At 48.8% G+C, this 21,411-nt stretch overlaps 1 protein-coding gene across 36 annotated transcripts in view; it reads right to left on the reverse strand.

Moving 5' to 3' along the window:
- The window catches only part of MAP4K4 (mitogen-activated protein kinase kinase kinase kinase 4), a 173,099-nt gene that overhangs the window by 20,424 nt on the left and 131,264 nt on the right, over window positions 1-21,411 (reverse strand). For 3 of the 36 annotated variants that reach the window (XM_082426712.1, XM_082426682.1, XM_082426704.1), the window contains 11 exons: window positions 14,100-14,261; window positions 11,770-11,856; window positions 11,060-11,251; window positions 10,073-10,234; window positions 7,592-7,825; window positions 6,546-6,652; window positions 5,042-5,193; window positions 4,017-4,114; window positions 1,980-2,155; window positions 1,468-1,588; window positions 268-459 (listed from right to left, as the gene is read on the reverse strand). In XM_082426712.1, the coding sequence (XP_082282838.1) occupies window positions 268-459; window positions 1,468-1,588; window positions 1,980-2,155; window positions 4,017-4,114; window positions 5,042-5,193; window positions 6,546-6,652; window positions 7,592-7,825; window positions 10,073-10,234; window positions 11,060-11,251; window positions 11,770-11,856; window positions 14,100-14,261 (1,683 nt within the window). The remainder of the gene's footprint in view (window positions 1-267; window positions 460-1,467; window positions 1,589-1,979; window positions 2,156-4,016; window positions 4,115-5,041; window positions 5,194-6,545; window positions 6,653-7,591; window positions 7,826-10,072; window positions 10,235-11,059; window positions 11,252-11,769; window positions 11,857-14,099; window positions 14,262-21,411) is intronic. The other 33 variants (XM_082426693.1, XM_082426700.1, XM_082426686.1 and 30 more) reach the window with 23 other exon arrangements.

Consider the following 21,411-nt stretch of genomic DNA (forward strand, 5'->3'; position numbering starts at 1 on the left):
AAACTGAATGAGGAAAGCCATGCAACTACACTTATCTAGAGAAAAGTAAACAGTGAACTGGCAAGTTTGGAGGGAAATCGCTCCAGGGTTAAGGGGTTTGTATGCAGATCTGAAACTTGTTACTCGAGGGGGTGGGAGAGAAGGGGAGGTGACAGAAGAAGGCGGGCGGGGAGGGGAGGTGAGGGTGTGGGAAGGGCTCTGCAAACTAGCTCCTAGGCAGTGCTGGTCTAACCCTGGGAGAGCAGCCAGCTGTGGTGCGAGACATACCTCATTAGTAGTGAGCTTGTCCTGGGGTGTCTGTGGGGACATGGTGGGTGTCGGCTGGCTGGAGGATGGGGAAGAGGAGGTGGAGGAAGTGGAGGAGGAATGGCTTTGCTGTAAGAGATCTGGCAAGAGGTGAATGCGACCGGCAAAGCCATTGCTCTCATGATGGCTGGCGCGCTTTTGGTCAATTGCACTCTGCAGAGAAAACAGGCACACTGGTCTCGCTCGCGCGCCGCTAACATTGCCGAAGACCCTACCGATACCTGACTGCTGGCGGTGCTGTGTGACTCTCAACTCTGTTACGTCATCAAGGGACGACTGGAGGAAATCAGCCTGAGCTGCTCACGCTTCCTCGCCAAATGCCTAGGCTGAGCGAACAGAATTCACAGCACCTCATCTGGTGACTGCAGAACCCAAACAGCGGGTGTTTAATCTGGTTTATCTGCCACATGAGCTGCTGTTACCAAAACCACTGGCTTTTCTCTTTCCTTGTTAAATCTGTCTAAAGCTCTAGAAAGTACCCGTCACTTCTTTGAATCCTGGTCTTGTCCGGACCAGGCCCTTCCCGCTTTCCATACAAATGCACTGCCAGAGCATGAAACACACTCAGGGAAAAGTCCGAAGTGCTACACAGGTGCCCTGCTCCACTTAAATGAGAAGCACATCCCTTTCTTCCATCTGAGCTAAGAAATGAACAGACCGTTGTAAAACTTGGTAATCCAAACGGAGCACAGCCGGGTGGCACACGATTAATGTTCAACGAGGGAGGAGCGTAACGCCCGGAGCACAGAAGAGAGGCCCCCCCTGCTCCGGCTCCCGGCCCCGGGCAGCTCCTGCCTGCCTGCCTAGCCGGCTCCCGCCGCAGACCCCCGGCCTCGGAGCCAAGAGCTCCGTGCAGACCCCCGCTGCCCGGCTGCAGACCCGCTGCCGGCCGCGGCGTGCCCCCTGCGGCTTCTCTGCGCTCAGACGCAGACCGTGGGGCTCGCGGGCTGCTGGGAGGAGGGCTGCCGCGTGACATGCAGGCGGGCGGGGCGGGGGCCCTGCTGGCCGCCTCAGGGCACGCAGCAGAGGACGCTACCCTCCGGGTGTCTCGTTAGGTGAGAACAGACGATGATGTGGAAACAGCATGAGCGAGTGAACGAGCAAGTGGGTTAATGAGTACAGGAGAAGCTGGCCTCCAACGAGGAGAGAGGACGCGGGTACCTGGCGGACGATCAGGGTGCCCTCCTTGGACGGGGTCACGGCTGGTTCACTCTCCACGTCGTCGTGGACGATCATGGTTTTCACGGACTCCGTTTCACCGTTGCTCAAGTTCAGAGATGACCTATTGAGACAAAACCCAGACGTGAAGGGCCATAACCCCCGAGCCGAGGATATACCGTTTAGATTTTTCACCTTCTCGGAGTCCTAAGATGAGATCGGGCTACAGGTATAAAGTTTCCTCAAGGAAAATGAACTGCAGTTTTCCCTTTTTTCACAGCCTCAAATTAAGAAGAAGAAATGAAACACACGGGGTACTGGAAGAGGCCCTGACATACGCGCACACACACCAACGAAGAGAAGGGGGACAACAGAAAGGCCGTCTGCTGCTGACTCCACGACGGGGAAACGTTACACGTTCACAGGATCAGAGGACAGGATTACAACAACTGGTCCCAAGTGGAAAGAAGGCCCAATGGGGACACTCATCCTCCCTCAAGCAGGGCGGGACTGACGCGGCTCTGGCGTCCTCCGGCCCCGAGGGGGGCTCCTCGGGCCCTTCCTGCTCCAAGTCGTCGTCCTCCTCATCCGTCGTCCCGGACTCCTCACTGGACGAGGAGTAGTCTGTCACCTTGTGCGGCGGCCGCACGTCTTCCGCCGCTCGGAGCTCTCTGGCCAGGGCCGTCAGGTCCTAGTGCAGGAGACAGAAAAGGGGGTCAGGCGGGAGGGCGACGGGGAAACAGCACAGGGCCAAGCGCTTCGTTCTCACTATCCATCAAACGGCCACGCCAGCTTTGCCAAACTGTCTTGTAGGGCGTCTACCGGTATCACGGAGGGGAGCTCTCAAAGCTTTCGATAGAAAAGACGAGACCAAGAAGAGTCAAAAAGATAAAACAAAAAATAGAAAAGATTTTTTTAAAAGTCCAAGGTGTTGTACACAGTTCAAACATCACAGCCGTAAAAAAAAAAAAAAAAAAAAAAAAAAAAGAGCCGAGAGCATTCTTTTCCGACTATAAAATTCTGGATCAACAGATGTGTGCAGACAGACCTTGGTAGTGTGTCATAAAGACGCCCGCCCCTGTGACAAAGTCTTCTTTTGAGGAGATTTTGCAGAAAGCAAGATTTTAGTTAAACAGGGGTGATTTAAAGTACTTATTTGGTGAGGTTTTTAACTCCAACTTTTATTTTTAAAAATTTCCAACTCGCAGGAAAATGAGAGTGAAGTGAGCACAGGGTATGGCTCACATCTGGCTTAACCGGGTGTCGACAACTTGCCACGTGCGTGAACAAAGTTCCTGACGTGTGCTGTGAGAAAGCGCTGCAGTGTGTCTGGCCGTGGGAAGGCAGCTGGGCAGGCTACCCTGCCGCTGCCACGAGCATGCAGGCTGGAGGGAGAAGCGGCCCAGGGTAAAATAAACGCTGCTGTTCACGAGGGCTTCGGTTCCCTTTCCTCTTCTATATGCAGACACCGTAAGACCCACTCAACTATCCAAATATAACTTCCGAGCTTGATTATTATCTCTAGTCTACATTTTCATACAGAAGTTCAACGTATGTATCTTTCCACTTAAAATTTTTACTTAAAAAGTAATGATTTTTTGGAAGGCAGGCTATGTGGCCACTCTTCCTTTTCCCTCTGGCAGTCTCTTCTTCTCACCAGTTAAGAACACGCTTCTTCCCGTTGAGCCTGAGCCTCTGAGACAAGTGAGCAAGGACTGGCCTTGCGTCCTCCTGCTCGCGACTTCACGAGAACAGCTGCGGCTTTTTGTTAAAGTGACTTTAAAAAGCCATGTTTAATAGTAAGAATGAACGCATGCAGCAAGTTTGGGGTGTTAAAAAACACAAGGCAAAAATTTAGGGTTTCTAATTCTAGAAAAGAGCAAGCTGAGGAAGGAAGAGGCATGGAGGTCGAATACAGGCTAAAGTTAGAACGCTGCTCCGACGCTGAACTGTTCAGACGGGGCTTACCACTTCGCCCTTCGGTCAGCGGGGTCCCATCGAGCCAGAGGAGCCATCGGTGAGGAGGAACACACAGCACAGGAAGCAGGGAGGAAAGAAGGGGGGAGGGGGGCACAGAAATCAATGCAAGCGGGAGACAAAACCCCAGCAGGCTCAAACCCCCGGTGTGCCCAGTGACGGGGCAGCTACTGCATGGAGGGCTACGGAGAAGAGGAACAGCCACACTGCCGCCCCATGTACCAAAGGGCAGAATTAAACCACGGGAGAGTTTACGGAGGTGGTGGAAAAACATCTCCTCCAAAAGCCAGTATTTTAGGTGCCCACTCATCAAGAGCATGTAAAGGTGGATGCCAAGCAAAGAGACAGAAAGCTTTTCTTTCTTCTGTATTTTTTAAATGACTAAGGTTGGGTGGGGGGGTGGGGGGGGGGCCGGGGCGGCGGCACAAGTGGGCCAAGGTTTACAGCTTTCCTTATAACCCCTCAAACCTGCGAGACCCCACAGGGAGGCCTGCAGGCCGCGCAAGGAGAAGGCTTTAATAGAAAGATCTCACTCGAGCTTGAAATGAGTAAAATGGATTTTGTGCAATTCTTACAGCGGGCTTGAGAGGTCTAAAAACTTCCTTTTTATCTTCAGGCTTTTTTGCTGCATTTTCAAGGCGCTGAGATGGCGAGCCCTCAGATTTGGATGATGCTGTGAAGTTCAGAGACAAGAAAGGCCGAGTCACGTAAACACCTGAGTGTGGGCCACAAAGCCACCCAGCCCACCTGGCCCCCGTCCTCTCCCCTCATTAGCCTCGCTCACAGCAAGGTCTCCACGCGCTGGTCTGAACCCCGGGGTTTGTGACTCCTTCCCGAGAACCCTCGACTGTCACGCTGCACTAACACGTGTTCACAACCCCTTGTTACGTTACATCAATAACACAGTAGAGGGAATTTCCGCTAATCTATTCTTATGAGTAGGTTAAGATAACCAATATTGATGACAATACTGATGGAGTTTAGGCTCAGAAGAGTGGGTTCAAATCTCAGCTTGGATATTTAGCTAATCACCTTGGACGAGTTACGTAAACTGACTAAACTGCAGTTACTTGAATCTGTAAAATGGAGACACAATATATATCCACCTCCTGGGGTTGCTGTACGGATTAAATGAGACACTGCACGGACAGTGCTCGCATGTGTAAGCTCTCAAAACCTCACCCTTTACTATTAAAATTGTGATGACTATCACTAGTGTCACTAGCAAACCTACACTGAAACACTGTTTTGTATTCATAATATGCAGCTGTGAAAAATCACAGGTCTTTTCCATGATTGAAAAGGATTTCCAAAATACAGTCAACCCTTGAACAACACGGGCTGGAATTTCGAAGGTCCACTCACGTGTGGATTTTTTTCAACAGTAAATAATTCCGTACTACAGGATCCACAGCTGGTTGGATCTGTGGGTGTGTAACCACGGATGCAGAGGAACCGTGGGTACAGAGGGTCGACTACAGACGAGGATTTTCAACTGGTGGGGGGTATCCCTAACCCCTGGGTGTTCAAGGGTCAACTGTACTGACTGGAGCCCGATACGGTGAACAGGCACAGGGAAAAGGAAAGGCAGGCATCCTACATCTCACTCTGAAGCGCTCCCCGGAGCCGCTCTGAGACCCAGGGTGGGAGCCGGGCTGGGATCCTGAGTTGCTGGACCCCGAGGAGCTGCCACTGCCGGGCCTGGGCACCAGCTTCTCCACTCTCTCCCACAGCAGCCTGGGCTCGATGCTGCTGTTGGAGAAGATGACGAGAACAGCTAATGCATTATCCCAAGACGCAGGGTCAAATTATAAACACGCGCACCATGTCATTCGAACGCAGGGATAATGAGAAAATCAGCCTACCAACAGCATTTAACGTGAAATTCACCGAAAGTTATAGTGGCATTATTCATTGGTTTTATCTCAGATATCTTAACAAACCCAAAACGCTAAAAGACATTCTACCATTAGCAGACAAATCTCCTCTGGGTGTGAGAGGAAACGCTACTGTTTGGTCTAGAAGTGTCACTAGTTCTGTCTCAGCTACAAACTCAGTTTCTTACTATGAAAAATTCCACTTACATAACTACACACAAAATCAAATTACACACAAATTCCCAGTACCGACCACCACCCCTCACGGCTCTCAAGAACTGACACTTAGGCAGCACACTCATTCTTTCGTGCTCTGGGCTGGAAATGTGACCGCACACGGGCCACGGTGTATCCCTGCCGTCAACACACCACAGCATGAGTTTTCTAGGTAAGAATTAACACACGGACTCGGGCGTGGGAGAACCCCGCAGCCCACCCTGACCACTGAAGGCTCAGAAAGCTCTCTCGCTGCAGCTTCTGGGCTGTCACTCGTTCCACTTCCTCATGTTATACCGAGACAGCAAGTACAGAGGTTCAGTGATGATCAGAGTACAAAACACTCAACACGACCGCTGAAACGGTGCTTGCTGGCTGACGGAACTGAGATGATGACAATACTCTACGGCTGAGAATACGGTCGCCACCAGCTACATGAGGTTATGGAGCACTTGAAATGTGGCTAGTGCAGCTAAGGAAATTAAGTTTTAATTTTATGTAATTTTAATTAACTTCAATTCAAATTTAAGTAGCCTCATGTGGCTAACAGCTACCATATAAAACAGAACGGCTCTAGAACCTGAAAATACTCTGTGGTTAATGCACGAGTTTATTGCCAACGCTGAGTCAACCACTCTCTCTCTTCCGTAGCCTGTGTGTGATTTCCGTACACTCCCAGAGCCCCCAGACATTCTTTGGATGACAAGCCCTCTCGGGTCACAGTTCCCTTAGAATCCCCCCTTCCCTGCTCTTCTTTCCTGTTACTCTCACTGAGGCAGGTAGTTTTCACCTTAAAACTGCTGCAATACACAGTCGGATTTAATCTCTCTTTTCACCACAGATCAATGTGATGTCATTCATGTGAATGGACTTTACGGCATTTTCTTTATAAACGGATCACCTCTTTGCCCCAGAACTTCCATGTTTATGAGCACTTTTATGCAAGCAGACGGTATAAGACTGCAGGACACTGTGTAGTAAATCTGTCCCTAAGCTTCGCTCTTCTCTTACCTGGTGGAGTTTCTCTGACCTGCTTGGCTATTTTGTTGCCCGCTGCCCTGCAGCGGGGAATCCCGACGGGACAGGACGGGGGACCGGGACGTCGTTCTCACAGGAACCTTTGGGTACAAAATACAGCAATTAAATTACTGAAAACATGAGGAGGAGAAGAAAAGACTACTCCCTACCAAACACGTGTCTGAGGCAGTCCTAGTTACCTTAGCCTTGCTATCACCGACCTACCCCCAATCCCTGATCCTTCTCTGCCCTCCAGCGATACAACAGAAGAGTAGTCCAAGCCGTCAAAGGCACTGGGACAACCTTTCTATGCTCCTAACCACATTTAAATGATGTTGGCACTGAAGCTTGGTGGCAGGGCACGTACAAAAGCATTTTACTGAGATAATGTGAGAATCAGGAAAACAAGCTCAAAGGAACCAAACAATGGCCTACAAATGGATCAGCAAGAAACAAAGAATGTAGGAAGCAAGAAAATACTCAGAGGAAGCAAATTCCAAGTGGAGGAAAAATAAAATGTGCCTTTTTGTTTAATTTCAGCATTAAGTAATTACCAAACCAAAAATTTTAAAAACATGAAATTTAAAAAAACACCCAAACAAAAACAAAAATCCCTCAATTAAAAAAAATCAGTTTTTGAAACATTTATGTTAATTTTTTCCCTTATAATACCTTTTCTGAAAATTTTGATATTAATTAATGGTGCAAAGTAATTGATAGCTTTTGTATAAACTTAACACGACAGCTGCTAAAACAAATTTTGATCTGGTCTGTTCTAGAAGCATACTCTTTACAGATGTACTCCTAAATTATTTTGGTACCTTGTGCTTAAGTACAGAGTCAGCGACAGCAATGAAAAGCTAACTGGCCGATGGCTGAACCTAACTGCCTCACTATGGAATTTTCTCCCCAGCGTCAAAAGTTCCTCTGCCACTGCCCCTTAATTCTGGTGACGTCACCACACCCTTAATTGAAATAAATAATTTAAAAAAAATAACGAAAAGGCAAAAGAAGCACACATCTGTCTTCCTGCTTCTTACCCTTGGAGGCACCTCGTCACTGTCTGATCTAGACCAAGCCTTTTGGGCGGGGTCGGGTACCTCCGCCTTAGAGTCAGAACTCTGACTTAGCACCTCACTGCGGGAAGGTGGACATGGGTCCTGAGAGCGAAGATGGTGGTGTGCAAATTTGGGAGGAGAAGGGTCACTGAAGGAATGGGATCGCGAGACAGGGGAAACACTGTTCTTGAGAGATGCCAGGTGGGACCATTGTACCTTACAAGAAAACAAAACACAAAACATTCAATGCGTTCTGCAGAAAACGCTTTTCTGGTCAATACCAAATCCAAAGCGGGAGGCGGGGCAACGTACACGAGGCGGCTCAGGACTAGGTCAGCCAAGCGGTACGACAGTTACGCTTTAAGTGGAGAGGTGGTCTGGGGAGCACAGTATGCAGAAGAGAACAAAGGTACGTTTCTAAGGAAAACTCTTCATATCCAGACAAATGTTAGAGAGCAGTAAACGTGAAGATTTAAAAAAAAGCCTCACAGCGCTCCTGTCTGAGGGGCAACGTGTGGCATGCATTTCTGCGTCAAAGCAGCGTGGACAGGCAGAGAGGCAGGAAACCGCAGGACGGACACCGCCACACGTGCAAACCTCTCTACCCACCCTCCCGTTACCTGGCAGGGCAAGACGTCCGACCAAGTAACAACAGAGCCACATGTCTACTGTGCAAAGACCAACCCCGCGTGTTTCGACAGATTATGAGAGTGTAACTTAGAACAGCCAGCTTTTCAAATACACCACCAATTTTCCTTCTTTCTCGTCCCAAGTCTTAAAACACTCCAACCCCATAGAACTCCACGTATCTTTGTATTAGTTAGAAAAAAAAAGAACTTTGACTTCTTTGTATCCTATTCAGCACTAGGATTCCCTAAATGGACTGCTGAGGTGGGTAATCCTTCTACTTGACAACTGAAGAAATAAGACAATTCCTTGGCAACTGAGTTCATCTGGTCACTTTTAAATTGGAAAAGCAATCTCTGAAACAATCTGCATTTTCTTGAAATTACACTTTTTGTTTTAAAATAACTGTTCAATGTTGAAATTTACATAATTCTAGCTATATATCTATTACATCATCACAATTAATAAAAACAGGAAATACCAAATCAGGATTGGCTCAACCTTGCCAAGCGTTAAGATCCAGAATTAGTTCCGAAAGAATGTTTTCGTAAGTACAGCTTTCGGCCAAAAGCAACTTTAGATAGAAAAGGGACTCTTTTTCCTGGTCCTACGTTAATTAATCAGCAGTATAAAAAGCAGTCTACATAATTCATGAACTCCTATTTTCTAAACTGTTAGTGGCCACATAAAGATTTTCTATTTACGGTAAGGATAACGTCCATCAAACCTATTCTCCTAGGCCCCCTACCCCTCCCTTTCCCCCTTCATCCTGTTCCGCTTTCTTCTGCATCCTTCTTCTTTCCATTCCTCACTCTCTGGAGTTGCCCATTGGCTTGTGCATCAGCTCTTCTGTGAATCAAGACGCTGCCGGTCTCACGTAAACACCAACCTCCCAACACCCGCCCCGCTGAGCTTAATCCTGGGTCTTCTTTTTACTGTAGAACTGCTCCATACCAAGGATCTTTATGGTAAAGTGCATTCAAGTCCTCATCCGGGTTTGTGTGAACGCCACCGCTACCTCTACCGTCCCCCAACACATGCAAACATCAGTGACAGGTAAACTCGGGCTCAAGGACTTGTGCCCGGTACTCCGGATGACGCGGCTGCAGGGAGCAAAATGCCTGAAAGTCAATGATCCTCAGCAAGAGTGGGAACCAGCGTCGTAAGGATCTCCTCCGAGATGGGTCTTCTCTGCTGTCTGCTTTCTCCGCCAGACAGCACGGACGTCCCCCACCTGGGCGAGGCCGAACGCTGAGGCCGACCCAGTGGCCTCTATCCTGACCTACTCCAGGAAAACCCACACTCAACCCGCCGGGCCGTAACCCTTTTTTTGGATGTTGAACCTTTTGAGAATCTGATAAAAGGCCCTTTTCCCCAAAATATATGTATATTTGGACAAATCAAAAAAATTCTACGTGGAATTTCAGGGCCGCCCACTCATAGAACTGGCTGGGAGCCAAGGACCCCAGGTTAAGAAAAAGTCTCCCTCTATGTACTTATGACACTAACTTTCTAAAAACTAAACTGAGAAGTCTTTGTATTTGAGTAAGGAGGCACTTGTTTATGAACATCTGAGTCAGGGAAGGCAAAAAGTTAGACAGAAAGAAGAAATCACTGAATCCAGATATTCTTAATAAGTACAACAACAATCTTTAAAAAGAAAATCCTGTTTTTCCCTATCAACTGAGGCTAAGTCCTCCTTAGTCTAAACTCCCTCTGCTACTCTCTTGTCTCTCTAAATGCGGTAACAAACCAAACTGAGCAGTTCAAGCAGGCTGGTGGCTCAGTGAGCCTCTGTGTGCGTCTCCTTGACCCACAGCCAACTGGCCGTTCTACCTGTGGCTCGGCTGGTCTCTGCAGGGCAGGGTGCACAGACTCGGAGTTGCCATTGGAAAAAGACTCTGATCTGGAAGGCACTGGTGGCTCCAATACTCTGCCTGTCTGCTTAGACTGGGCTTCAGGGGAGCTGTGGTTAGTTTTCCTAAATCTATCTTCCACCTGTGTCAGAGAATTAGAAGACATAACTCAGGGTTAGTAGAAAAACGCAGAGATACCGAAGAAAGCCTGAAAGTGGAAGGAGTCTAAAAGGAAATCTTCTGTTTTCTTCAACTACAAGAAAAGAGAGGAGGCATATAACACTGGACTAGGGTCTGATGCAGAATACGGAACATTCACGAAGATAAAAATTGCGAGAGGCAGCCTTTAAAATCTCCCCCAACAAGAAGTCTAGGATTGCACGTGAAGATAAACTAGGAAAAGAATTAATCTGTTGCAACCAACTAAACCCACGGATTAAAAGAGCGTCACCAGGAATCTAACACACGTTTCATTCCACGAAACATAAAGGCACGGCAGAACAAGCAGGACACGTGCTCCCAGAACGTGCCGTGTGAGGGCCGGCACGGCGGGAGGACGCCCCCGCCCGGGCCAGCATCCCGCGCTCTGCAGCCTGCCCAGTCCACCCCGCCAGGGTCCGAGGCGCGGTCCTGCTTGGTCGCATCCTCACTGGGAAGCTCTGGGAGCCCAGACGCCCCAGTTCAGTAGCAAACCCCAATCACCGAAAAGCCAGTGAATCGGGCCCAGGCAGGCTTCGTCCTCGCGGCAGTTTTGGAAAAAGAGATGACAGGCCGCCCTGCCCCTCGTTTACAGTATAAAGAAAACGCCGCCACACAGCCTCCTCTCTTCCCGTCTCTTGGTCAGCGTCCAGGTGCCCTGAGATCTGCAACGCTCTGGGGCGCTCCGCTCCCCTCTAGACGAACACTAAGCAGGGAAGAGGCCCCTCCCTGCCCCCTGGGAGCGCGCACGGAACGGCGGGGCCCGTACCTCGCGGGCCCGGTCAGCGGGCTCGTGCTGGGCCTTGGGCTCGGCGCCGTGCAGGCCGGCCTTGCTCCTGTCGGGCGGCGGGGGCCTCCGGGGCTCATGCTGTAGAGACAGGAGATAGGCTTGTTCCTGCTGCAGCTGCCTCTGGAGCCGCTCCGTCTGCCGGTGCTCCTCCAGCTCCCGCCAGCGGCACTCCTTGGGGGGAGAGGGACACTCAGTCCGGGGCCTGGCGCCCGCCTCGCCCCGGCTCACTTCTCCCCTGCACAGCGCTCACTGACGCTTGTTTCGTGACAGAGCATGACGGCCGGGACGTGAAATGGCAGGTTACCTGTGGGAAAATCTGACAGCTTGTCGCTAAGCATACTGTCACTGGACAGAGTAAGAGAGAACCAAGGGAACGCTGGTCTCGGCGGTTTCAAAGGACACTTGGATACTCTAGGTACAGGTCCTACGGCATGCGCCTTGAACCGCCAGCTCTTGGCATTCTAGCCTGTTCACCGAATGCCAGGTGCTGTGCAAAACCCCGTCTATCTACCAAACGAGAACAGTTAACTCAGCAACGGGAAATAGAGAGATAAACAGAAGCCGCCTGGACCTGGACGTGTGCCCGAAGCAGCGCGACCCCAGGGGGCGTGGCCACGAGAGCCCGGCGGCCCCGCCCGGCGCGGGGGGGCCCTAGCTACGGGGCGGGACGGGGCCGCGCGGGGCGTTACCAGTAGCATGGCCTGCTCCTGGAGGAGCTGCTGCTGAAGGAGCTCCAGGTGCCGCTGCTCCTCTTCCAGCTGCCGCCTGATGTACTCCTGTCACACAGAGATCGGCCAGCGGTCAGCGGGTCCCCAGGGGAGGCGCCAGGACCGTCCGCCCCCACCATCTGGGGTGATCCACTCAGCGATCAATGGCTGAGACAAGCCTATCGCCGAGGATCTGCCCCAGAACTTCAAATTAGTCTCTAAGATCTGAAGAGTCTAATAAATGATGACACGCGCTCAGCGATGGGGTGTGTGTGTGCGTGTGCGTGTGTGTGTGAGTCTATGAGAGAGATAAAAGGAGAGAGAGAGGGAGAGACAGAGAGAGAGAGAAAGGGGAGACAGGGGGTGAGGTGACGCGTTTTCAACGGGAAGAGAACGATAAACCTCTGTAACAACGAAAACACATCCAAAGGACGTTACATAAAGAGGAAAAACCCAGCCTTGAAAGGGCATGCATATCTGATGGGCTGGAGACCTTGATCTACGACAACAGATTAGTCTCTAGCAAGCCCGTATCAAGAATATCAAGAAATCCCAACTCTCAGGATTTTTTGGGAGGCTCAAGTATGAAACAGGCATGAAATCACTTCGAAAAGTATGAACATTTTACAAATAAAGACATCTCCTTCCTTTTCAACAGGGGAAAAGCTCACTACTCTGGAAGAGGAGTAGATTGAGGGGTCTCGGAGGAGCAATTTTATTTTGAAATTCAGATTATTTATTTACAGTGTCTATCGCCGACTGAGGTGCACACCTTAAGATAAAAGCAGTCATACATCTGGGCCGAACAGGAGTTTTAGTTAACCGCTCGCCCTGGCGGAGAGAATGCTGGGCAGAAGTCATGACAAATTTCCTCAGGAACTTTTTTTCTTACAAAACAAATTTAGCCCAAAAACGCCAATCTGGGGTAAAGTGTATCCACAGGGCCGCTGGCAAAGGCCCCCCTGGTTCCAACCCAGGCTCCAGTCCCGGGCCTGGAAGCCCCGCCCCGCCAGGCTGGCCAAGAGCCGCTCCAACCCCGACGACTGAGAGGACGCCGACTCCCAGCTCCCCTCTCCCCCGAGCCAGACAGAGCTGAACCACAGCTGCGAGCTCAGGTCACTGTATCACTGGTTTTCTGCCTTCACATCACAGGGACAACCAGACAATGACAGATGTACACAAACACGCACATTCATGCAGAAATGACAGGTTCCTACAGCACGGCTGACACGGGGGGTATTTTGGAATAAAACTGACTTTTGATGCTGTTTTTATAAAAGAAGAGGTGAAGAATACTTGCTATACACAAAAGCCAATGACTCCGTTAGAACACTGAAGGTTAGTATTACATTCACACCCTCTTCTCCCAATCAAGTTCGGAGAATTATCCCTCCGTGACTTAACTGTTTCAAGTTTACATGTTTTCTCCTCTTTGTAGTCCCCAAGTATAAATCAGAACATGAAAACTAAACTAAACGCACCACAGTTAACAGGCCAACAATGTCAGTAAAGTAAGAGATCAAGAGAATCACTTAAATTTCAACAGAAAAATAGTATGTAGACCCAACACTGGGAAAACCCAAGGCAAGGGAGGGTAGCTGAATAATCAAATTTGGAAGCTAATACCATTGTTTACAAGCATTTTAAGTATGAACTTCAGCTATCATTTAAATTGGTCTCCCTTCATATATTTTTTCCTTGTTCAAAGCTCATAACAAAGAATGATCAGTTCAAAGACATGAACGGCAGAGAGGCTATGATGGGATTCACGTGGACAACGCAGACAACGAAAAGCACAATTTCTGCTTGCACAGGTGGTTCGGGAATCAGACTCCTAAAGGCAACTTTATCTGACGTTAATAACATGCTGCAAATGTCACTAAAATCTGATCGCTTTTGGCTAATGTTACCAGCTGTTCTAACGTTACGTATGTACATACTGAATTATATGCAAATATATCTTAAAATATTCAGTGAGTCTCTGGATACTTCAAACACTTCTCATAGGAAGTGTCCTACAGCTGGTTTCACATTTCATTAGACACATTCGGAAATCTTTCAGGCATCATACTAGTGGAGGCCTCCCTGCTGGTTTCAAGAGGTTTCTAAAGTGTAATGATTTCTGTATCTGTTGGTAAAGACAAGAGATTCAACGTATCGAAGGGAATATGCTTCCAACTGTGTTTCTGCGTTTTCAGACTAAAGTCGTGAACACGCGTGCACACGCGTGCGTGCTTCTGGCCCCGAATCCCCGGACTCTGCGAAGCGACAGACCTCCAAGGTCCCGGCCGGCACGCCCCCTGAGGACTGACCTGCTCCCTCTCGACCCTCCTCCTCTCCTCCTCCGCCCGCCTCCGCTCCTCCTCTTCCTTCCGCCGTCGCTCCAGCTCCTCCAGCCGCCTCTTCTCCTCCTGTTCTCGCCTCCGCTGCTCACGTTCCTGCTGCCTTCTGGCTTCCCGCTCTCTCCTTTGTTGCTGCGGAAGTAAAGCCACCCAGTCAGCAGACTCTCCAGCCACGGCACAGCACGCAGGGCAGTCTGCTGACCGGTTACGGGGAGAGGCCAAGAGGGAGAGCTCGGGGACCCCACCCGCACCGGCCAGCTCCTCCCACACTGCCCCTCCGCTCACATACACCAGCTTCCTTGTAAGTACCAGTCAGAGCTGGGTTTCACTGGATATCAGTTATTCCCCGTTCTTCGCTGAACCACAGCAGGGAGGGGACAGGGAATTCTGTATCCGTGAGTATCACTAACAGGGCTACCCCGGGCCCTTAAGTCAGAAGAAAAAGAAGAGAAATGAATACAGGAGAACAGAAATAGGGCAGAGAAAGGAGAGAAATACTTAAGAGAGGAAAAAAGAAGCACACATCAGGGAGAGAAGAAGTGACACCAACGAGAATAAGAGGTGCTATTATTATTACCATGAATATAAAAACTACCACGAGCACAAGCTCACTCTGTGTCTCGCATGGTGCTAAGTATCTGATAGTCTTCCTTCCATGTCCTTTACCTAATACAATTCTCATGACAAACCTAGGAAGCACTTCACTCCTACTCCACAGAGGAGGAAACGGATTCAAGAAGAGAGAAGCGACTTGTCCGGAGTCGCCTGGGTGGTAAGCCCCCAGGTCGAGGGCCACTATGCCTCCCGCCGTTAATCAGACAGCATCCTGCACCCCATCAGCAAGCACAGAAGGTGCTATTGAGTCACCAGACTCGCTCCGACAGCCTTTCCTAACACAGACCATCTGTCAACCCCTCGGTACCTGGCAGCGTGACCCTGGGCACACGTCTGACCCCTTCTCATCCAGCCCCAGACATCTATCTGTCAGTAAAGCACTGCCACCGCACAGAGTATAAATCAACCAACTCCTCCCACAAACGTGCAGAGTGCTGGCCTGCAAAGTGATGCAGCCAATTCACAGCCCCCCTGGGATGGAGAGGTGCCCCATCTCAGCACAGCGGCCACTGGCCGCAGACTGCTACTCAGCACCTGAAATGTGCCCAGCACATGAGGGAGGAACTGAGTTTTTCATTTTATTTTACTAAAGTTAATTTACATTTAAATAGTCTCTAGCACAGCTCTAGAACCACAACCACAAGAGAGGAAGGCAGGTGGAGACTAACAATTCCCCTCAAAGTCAGTCAGACAAAAGGAAAACAGAAGAGAGAAGAAAGGCAACCAGTGTCAACCCCTCAAAACTCCCCCTTAGCTTTTCAAGCCAATCAGATTCAAGCGAACAGGTCAGAAGAGGCAAAGAATATCATACACTGTATTTTACCACCTTCAGGTAACGACATGACTTGCTTATGAGCCAAGGTCTCACAAGCAGTGAACTGTCAGAGGACCGTCCCCCTTGGAAAGGTCTGGGCTTTCCCTTTCCCTCAGGGGTGCGAGGCAGGGGGTGAGCTGAGAAGGCTCCTGGGCGTGGGCTGGACCAGGGTCAGCCCTTCCCCACCTCCCAGGGGAGATGATATGTTTGCCAGCAGGCTCTACAGGCCAGCAAGGCAACCGGAGTTGAGGGGAAAAAACAAAAAACACACCCAGAACTTTTATGTTCTTATACTCCCAGCTCATTCTTCAAGATAGCTACTTTTGCACATTTCATAATGTACGTATCAGTACTATACAAAATTACTAGATATGTCTCTACCAGATACATGCTCAATTTTTTTTTTTTACTGATGGAATGCAACATTCAAAACCTTTCCGGGATGCCGCACTGCGCTAAACAACGCCACGTGACCACAGACACCACCGCAATAGCCTCAGAGATGCACCCGCTGCCCTGCCCTTACAGACCACACAGGCTACCAAAATTCTTTAATTTTTAGGAACGATGCTGAAGGAAAGGTGCCACTTAGCCCCGTGGGATCACAAAACAAAAAGAAGAGCCGTGGCTTCACTTGCTTTCTCCTCTCCTGTGATTTACAGAATCTTGAAAAATTCTTTTGTTCAAAAAAAGCAGAGCCGATGCCTTGGCTGGTATCAGCAAGGACTCTTCCAGAAAGAGCCAGACAAGGAGAAAAACTGCAGTGAGAGTCCTGGAAGCTGCCACGCTGCCTTGGAAGCAGCGCTCCACTCTGGCCGCCACACAGCCGCTAAGTCCAGACGCGGGCAAGCGTCCACCTCACACCAGCCTCGAGGTTCAAATTTCTGTCTCCAGAGAAGACAACGGGAGATCGCAAAGGAAGAGCGGAGGGAGGGAGTGAGGCAGCACGGGAGCCGGCTTCCCACACGCCGGCCCCTCACCAGCGACTACAGCTGCCTCCGCCTACCGAGGGCAGGGCTGACCCTGGTCCAGCCCACGCCCAGGAGCCTTCTCGGCTCACCCCCTGCCTCGCACCCCTGAGCTGTGGTCACCCGGAGTCCCGGCGAGGGGCGGGCCCCCGTGCACATCCTCTGGCCTCAGTGAAAGCACTCGTTCTCATTCCAGGCAGGAAGCTCCGACGTGGTGCAATGTGCAGAAGCCATTTCTGGGGGTTACCGCCAACCACACTGAGGGCAGGGCTCCCAGGCCGGCGGGAAATCTTGACTTCATCTAACTGAATGCTACTGAGAATTTTTAAGTTTCAATTTTAAATGCCCTTACAAGTAGCCTTTTCCATTTTCATTTGTGTTTAAAATTTTTTAATCAAAGTGCTAGACTTTAAATTAACCATCCTCAAGCCATAAGATATACATCTTTGTTAACAACCTTTTTTTTATTTATTAACATTTGCTATGTTGCCGCCCCATGATCATTTATATCTAAAATGCTATGTGCCGTTTTGATTGTTGTTAACTAGTGACTACCTGGAGAAAAAAAAATCTGAGGCCAATTTTAAAAATTTAAAAGAATAAAATTTATATTTAAAAGAGTAAATAAATCTATGTTATTTTGTCCAAAATACATACATACATACATAAATAGTAAAAAAATTGCCTTATTCTTGCTTGTTTGTTTGCCTGTTTTTTTATGGGCCCATCATAGCATCATCTGTAAAGTCTACACCATAAGACTCCTTTCCATATGGTCAAATGGGTCGGGTATTCTTTCTTTATTCTCGAGATTAACCCTCTCACAGCCCTTTCTTCTCCTGGGCCAACCTAGACAGGCTGCTCTCCAGGCATCCCATCCTCCTGCCCACCTGCTTCCTAGGAATACTTCTGGACCCTCTCCTGTACAGGATCCCCTGTCAACTTCTCTCTTATTTGCTGGAACACATCCTCTAGTAGTTTCTTGAGGAAGCGTGAAGACAAGTAGAAGACTTGAGAGACTCTGTAAGTCACAAAAGCTCTGCTCCCATGCTGCGCATATACTTCTGGCTGGAGGCACTAATTTCCCTTCAGAGTTGCAAAAGCACTGGTGTGTCACCTCCTACTTTCTGATGTTGCTCTGGAGAATCTGAGCCCATTAGGATCCTTGACACTTAGTACCACCCACACCCACACCCCTCTATCTGTTTGTTCCCCTGACAGCAGCTTTTACGATCCTCTTTTCATCCTTGAGTTTCTAAAATTTCAAGATGATCTATGTGCCTCTGAATGGCGTCTTTTCTCATTCTCTGGGCTGGGTACTCAGTAAGCCTTTCAATTCAGAAATTATTTCTTAGTTCTGGAAACTTCTCTCGAATTCTTGCCGCATGTTCTCCCTCTGGTATTCACTTCCTGGACCATTTGTTAAATGGAAGTCAAACCACCTGGATTGATTCTGTTTTTCTTCTGTTCTAGTCCCCCTAAACTTATCTTCTCTCCCCACTTTCTGGGAGTTTGAATTTATTAAAAATTAAAAAAATATTATTTATTTTCTGAATAGTCTTGTTTCATGATTTTTATATCTTCTCTCTGTAAGGATATTAAGATTTCTGTGCATGTGTATATGTATGTGTGTGAGATATTTTCTCTGTTCCCTACATTGTCTCTATTTCCTTCAAGCTCCTTTTTCTATGTATCTTGGAACCTTTCAAGTTAAAGATTTTTCTGTGTCCTCAGTCTTGGGCCATCTACCGACATGCAAGGCAGTGAAAAGCAAACCGTCAAGCTGTGGCTGTGAGGCTTCCAAGTTAGGTGACTGCGAGGCAGCGTGACCTCTTCCCTTGGGCGGGTCAGCCTCTGAAGAGAGGGGTCTGTGCAGTAGTGAGTCCGCAGGTGAGGGGAGGGTGTAGTGGATGGGGGCGCCTGGAACGGGCGTGGCACCAGCGGATGGGCTCCAGGCGAGGCGGGTGCGCTTGCCGTCACGCTCATCAGCACTTAGCTCTTCACGGATGCCCTCGTCCCAGCCTCCCTCTCCGCGGCCTCAGCTGTGCCTGAATCTCCGCTGCTCGCCTGCTCCAGGTGGCAGGTGTCGGCTGAGAAGGGGAAGCAGAGCAGCCTTGCTGCAGGGGGTGAGGGCCCACCGCGCACATACACCTGCTTCTGGCCCCCTCGTCACCTCCCACGTTGGACTCTCTTCCAGCACTGGCAGGAGCAACCTTGCCACGGTCTACGCTCTACCACACACTCACGTCCACAACTGGGTTTCCATTCTTGTTCTCCTTGTTTAGGCCATCTTCAGTTCTTCGCGGTCACTGCACTGGGATTTCTCAATGAAAGTGTGGTAGACACCAAGTTGTTTCTGTTCAACTCTTTACCAAAGTCGATATAATAAAGTTACTATGTAATTACTTAATTAAAATAATCTAAAATTATTATAGTAAGTTTAATTCAAAATGCACGTCTTAAAATAACAGTAAGCAAACACCTTGCAAACAGGGACAGGCTACAACTAACGATCTCAATTGTCAAGTGAAAGCCTCTGAAAGGCTTTTTCTTCTTTGGTCCTGTGGAAGTATCATACTCTTGGTTACCAGATCAACACACAAACAAAGACCATAAGCTCCTTGAAAGTAGGGACCGTGTTTCGCTCATCTCCACCCCGCTCCCTGTAAATATCCAAGATGCCGTGATTTTCTAACATTTAGCATCTAGAGTAAGACTAAAGAATCCACCCATATCTCCAGGTCCTACAAAATCCAACCAAATCATAAAGCCATCTTTTCAGGATCACCTAGTAAGTGCACATCGGGCTTGAATAGAGCCTCACACTTTAAACACACGCTTTGTGCCTCAGGATGTTCTACCAGGCCCTTTAAGGTGGCTCTGGAACTCAATCAGAGATCTCAAGCCCAAAGGTTCACTGAAGAATGGCTGTAAGTTTACAGAACAAGTCCTTTCTTTCCAGACATACACAAGGACACAAATGCTGATTCCATTTGAGAAGTATTTGTGAAGCGCCATGGGTACACAAAGATGAATCAGACACAGCCCCTCTCCTCCAAGTCTTATAGGTAAGGTAAGTCACACACTTTTAGAAAATCCACAAGACAACGTGGAACGTGGTAAGTTTCCCTGGACGTGCCCACTCAGCAAGCCCTGGTCGGGAGACTGATGGTCAAGGCAAAGAACAATGTAGTTACCGAGTCCTCCTCTACATTATGCTGTAGTATTTGAAGCTGTAAATCGGACCAAGAGCAAAAATTTAAACTCCAACCATACAAACCACTACAGTCAGAACAGGTCCTTAACTGGGGTGTGTGTGTGTGTATGTGTGTGTGTTCGGGGGTAATTAAAGATTAAAGAAAGCCCTCAGTAAATACCTTAATAGATTACTAATGTGAAAAGCTGGCCTCTTGTAACAGAACTTCAAAAGAAAATGGTCAAAAATGAAACATATATACCATCAGCAATCAGCTAACCGACATCAATCCACACTAGATTAACCTTCTGCCTGTGATTTCAAGCAACAAAACCCAGGAGACTCTAATGAACATGCCTGCTCAGGTTTACCCCATTAAGAGCAGTAAACATGATATAAATCCTTTGAAGCATTTTCAAACTGTCATTCTTATTTTCTTAAATCATTCTTTCTTTAAAAACAAAATCAAACAAACTGAAAAACTGCATGATGCTGTAAAGTGATTTCCAAATCTCTCAAATTATAGAGATTTCCTTATTACTTAAATGTTTCTAAGCATGCCTGAGTAAATATGTACTTTTCCAACTATGCTTTAATTACATTTAAGTTCTCCTTCTAGATTGGTATTTAAAAGCAATGCTTTCATCTCACAATTTGAACTTTTCTAAATAGGTCATGCTGATAATAGTGGGGTCCATTTACAGACACTCCACTGGACTTACGGGCTTTAACAGAAACTAAACTTTAAAAAACAAATCTATTCTTCAGGTTCGACTATTTCCAAGAGCTTTGGAGGTCACGTGGCTGCACGTGTACCAGCAACCCTTGAGTTTGTTAAGTGCAAGTTCTGATGAACTTTAGTGGAGAAACTACTAAACTACTTTGCTTCTCCCCAAAGACAACTCCTCCCCATCTTTAGGCAACAAATAACATTTGCTGAATTAAAATAGCGCTTACAAAACTTAACTAGGAAAAAAACGCTAGACTGGGACGCCAAAAGAACATTTAAGAGCTGAGGACTTGAGAGGCGAGACAGCAGCCCCCTGGCAAAAGCAAGGCCCCCGCGCACAGCACGGTTGGAGCTGAGGGTGGAAGGCGCACCCTGTGCTCACACGCACTCGCCGTTAGACACGAGTGAGGCGCCCAGCAGGGGCCTCTGTTTGGGCAGAAGGGTGAAGCGGGTCCCCGCACTGTCCTTCTGAGATCTCACAGCCAAGAGACAACCACAGAGGCCTGCCACGGCTCGCTCCGTTTTTCTTAGAACGCTCCAGGCTTTCCTAGTGTTACAATTTAGCTTCAAGACGAATCCCACTTCTCGCAAATGTTCTTCTCTTTTTTTTTTTTTTTAAAAAGGCATCGCACCTCCGCTGGGCCAGATGGGCTCATTTTCGAGGTGAAAGCTCTCCTGCAAGTGCGGAGGCCAAAAGACAGCCACGTGCGGCAATAAAAAAAGGAAGCAAGCGCGGCCTTCCGGTCAGGGCTCAAGCATGGCTCCCCCTACAGAGGGGCTGACTTACCCTGACTGCGCCTGCAGGTTTGTGGTCGGCATCCGCAGCAGCCTCCAGGGCCTCCGCTAAGCCCGCCCATGTAAAACGCCCGCCATGTGTCCAAGGCCAACACAAACAGGCAGCCGAGGAGGGTAGGCTGGGAGGCCGGGACAGCTCGCGCCACGAGCCCACGGCGTGAGCG

This window comes from Balaenoptera physalus (genome assembly GCF_965194825.1).
Source record: "Balaenoptera physalus genome assembly, chromosome: 15".
NCBI classification, from domain to species: Eukaryota; Metazoa; Chordata; class Mammalia; order Artiodactyla; family Balaenopteridae; genus Balaenoptera; species Balaenoptera physalus.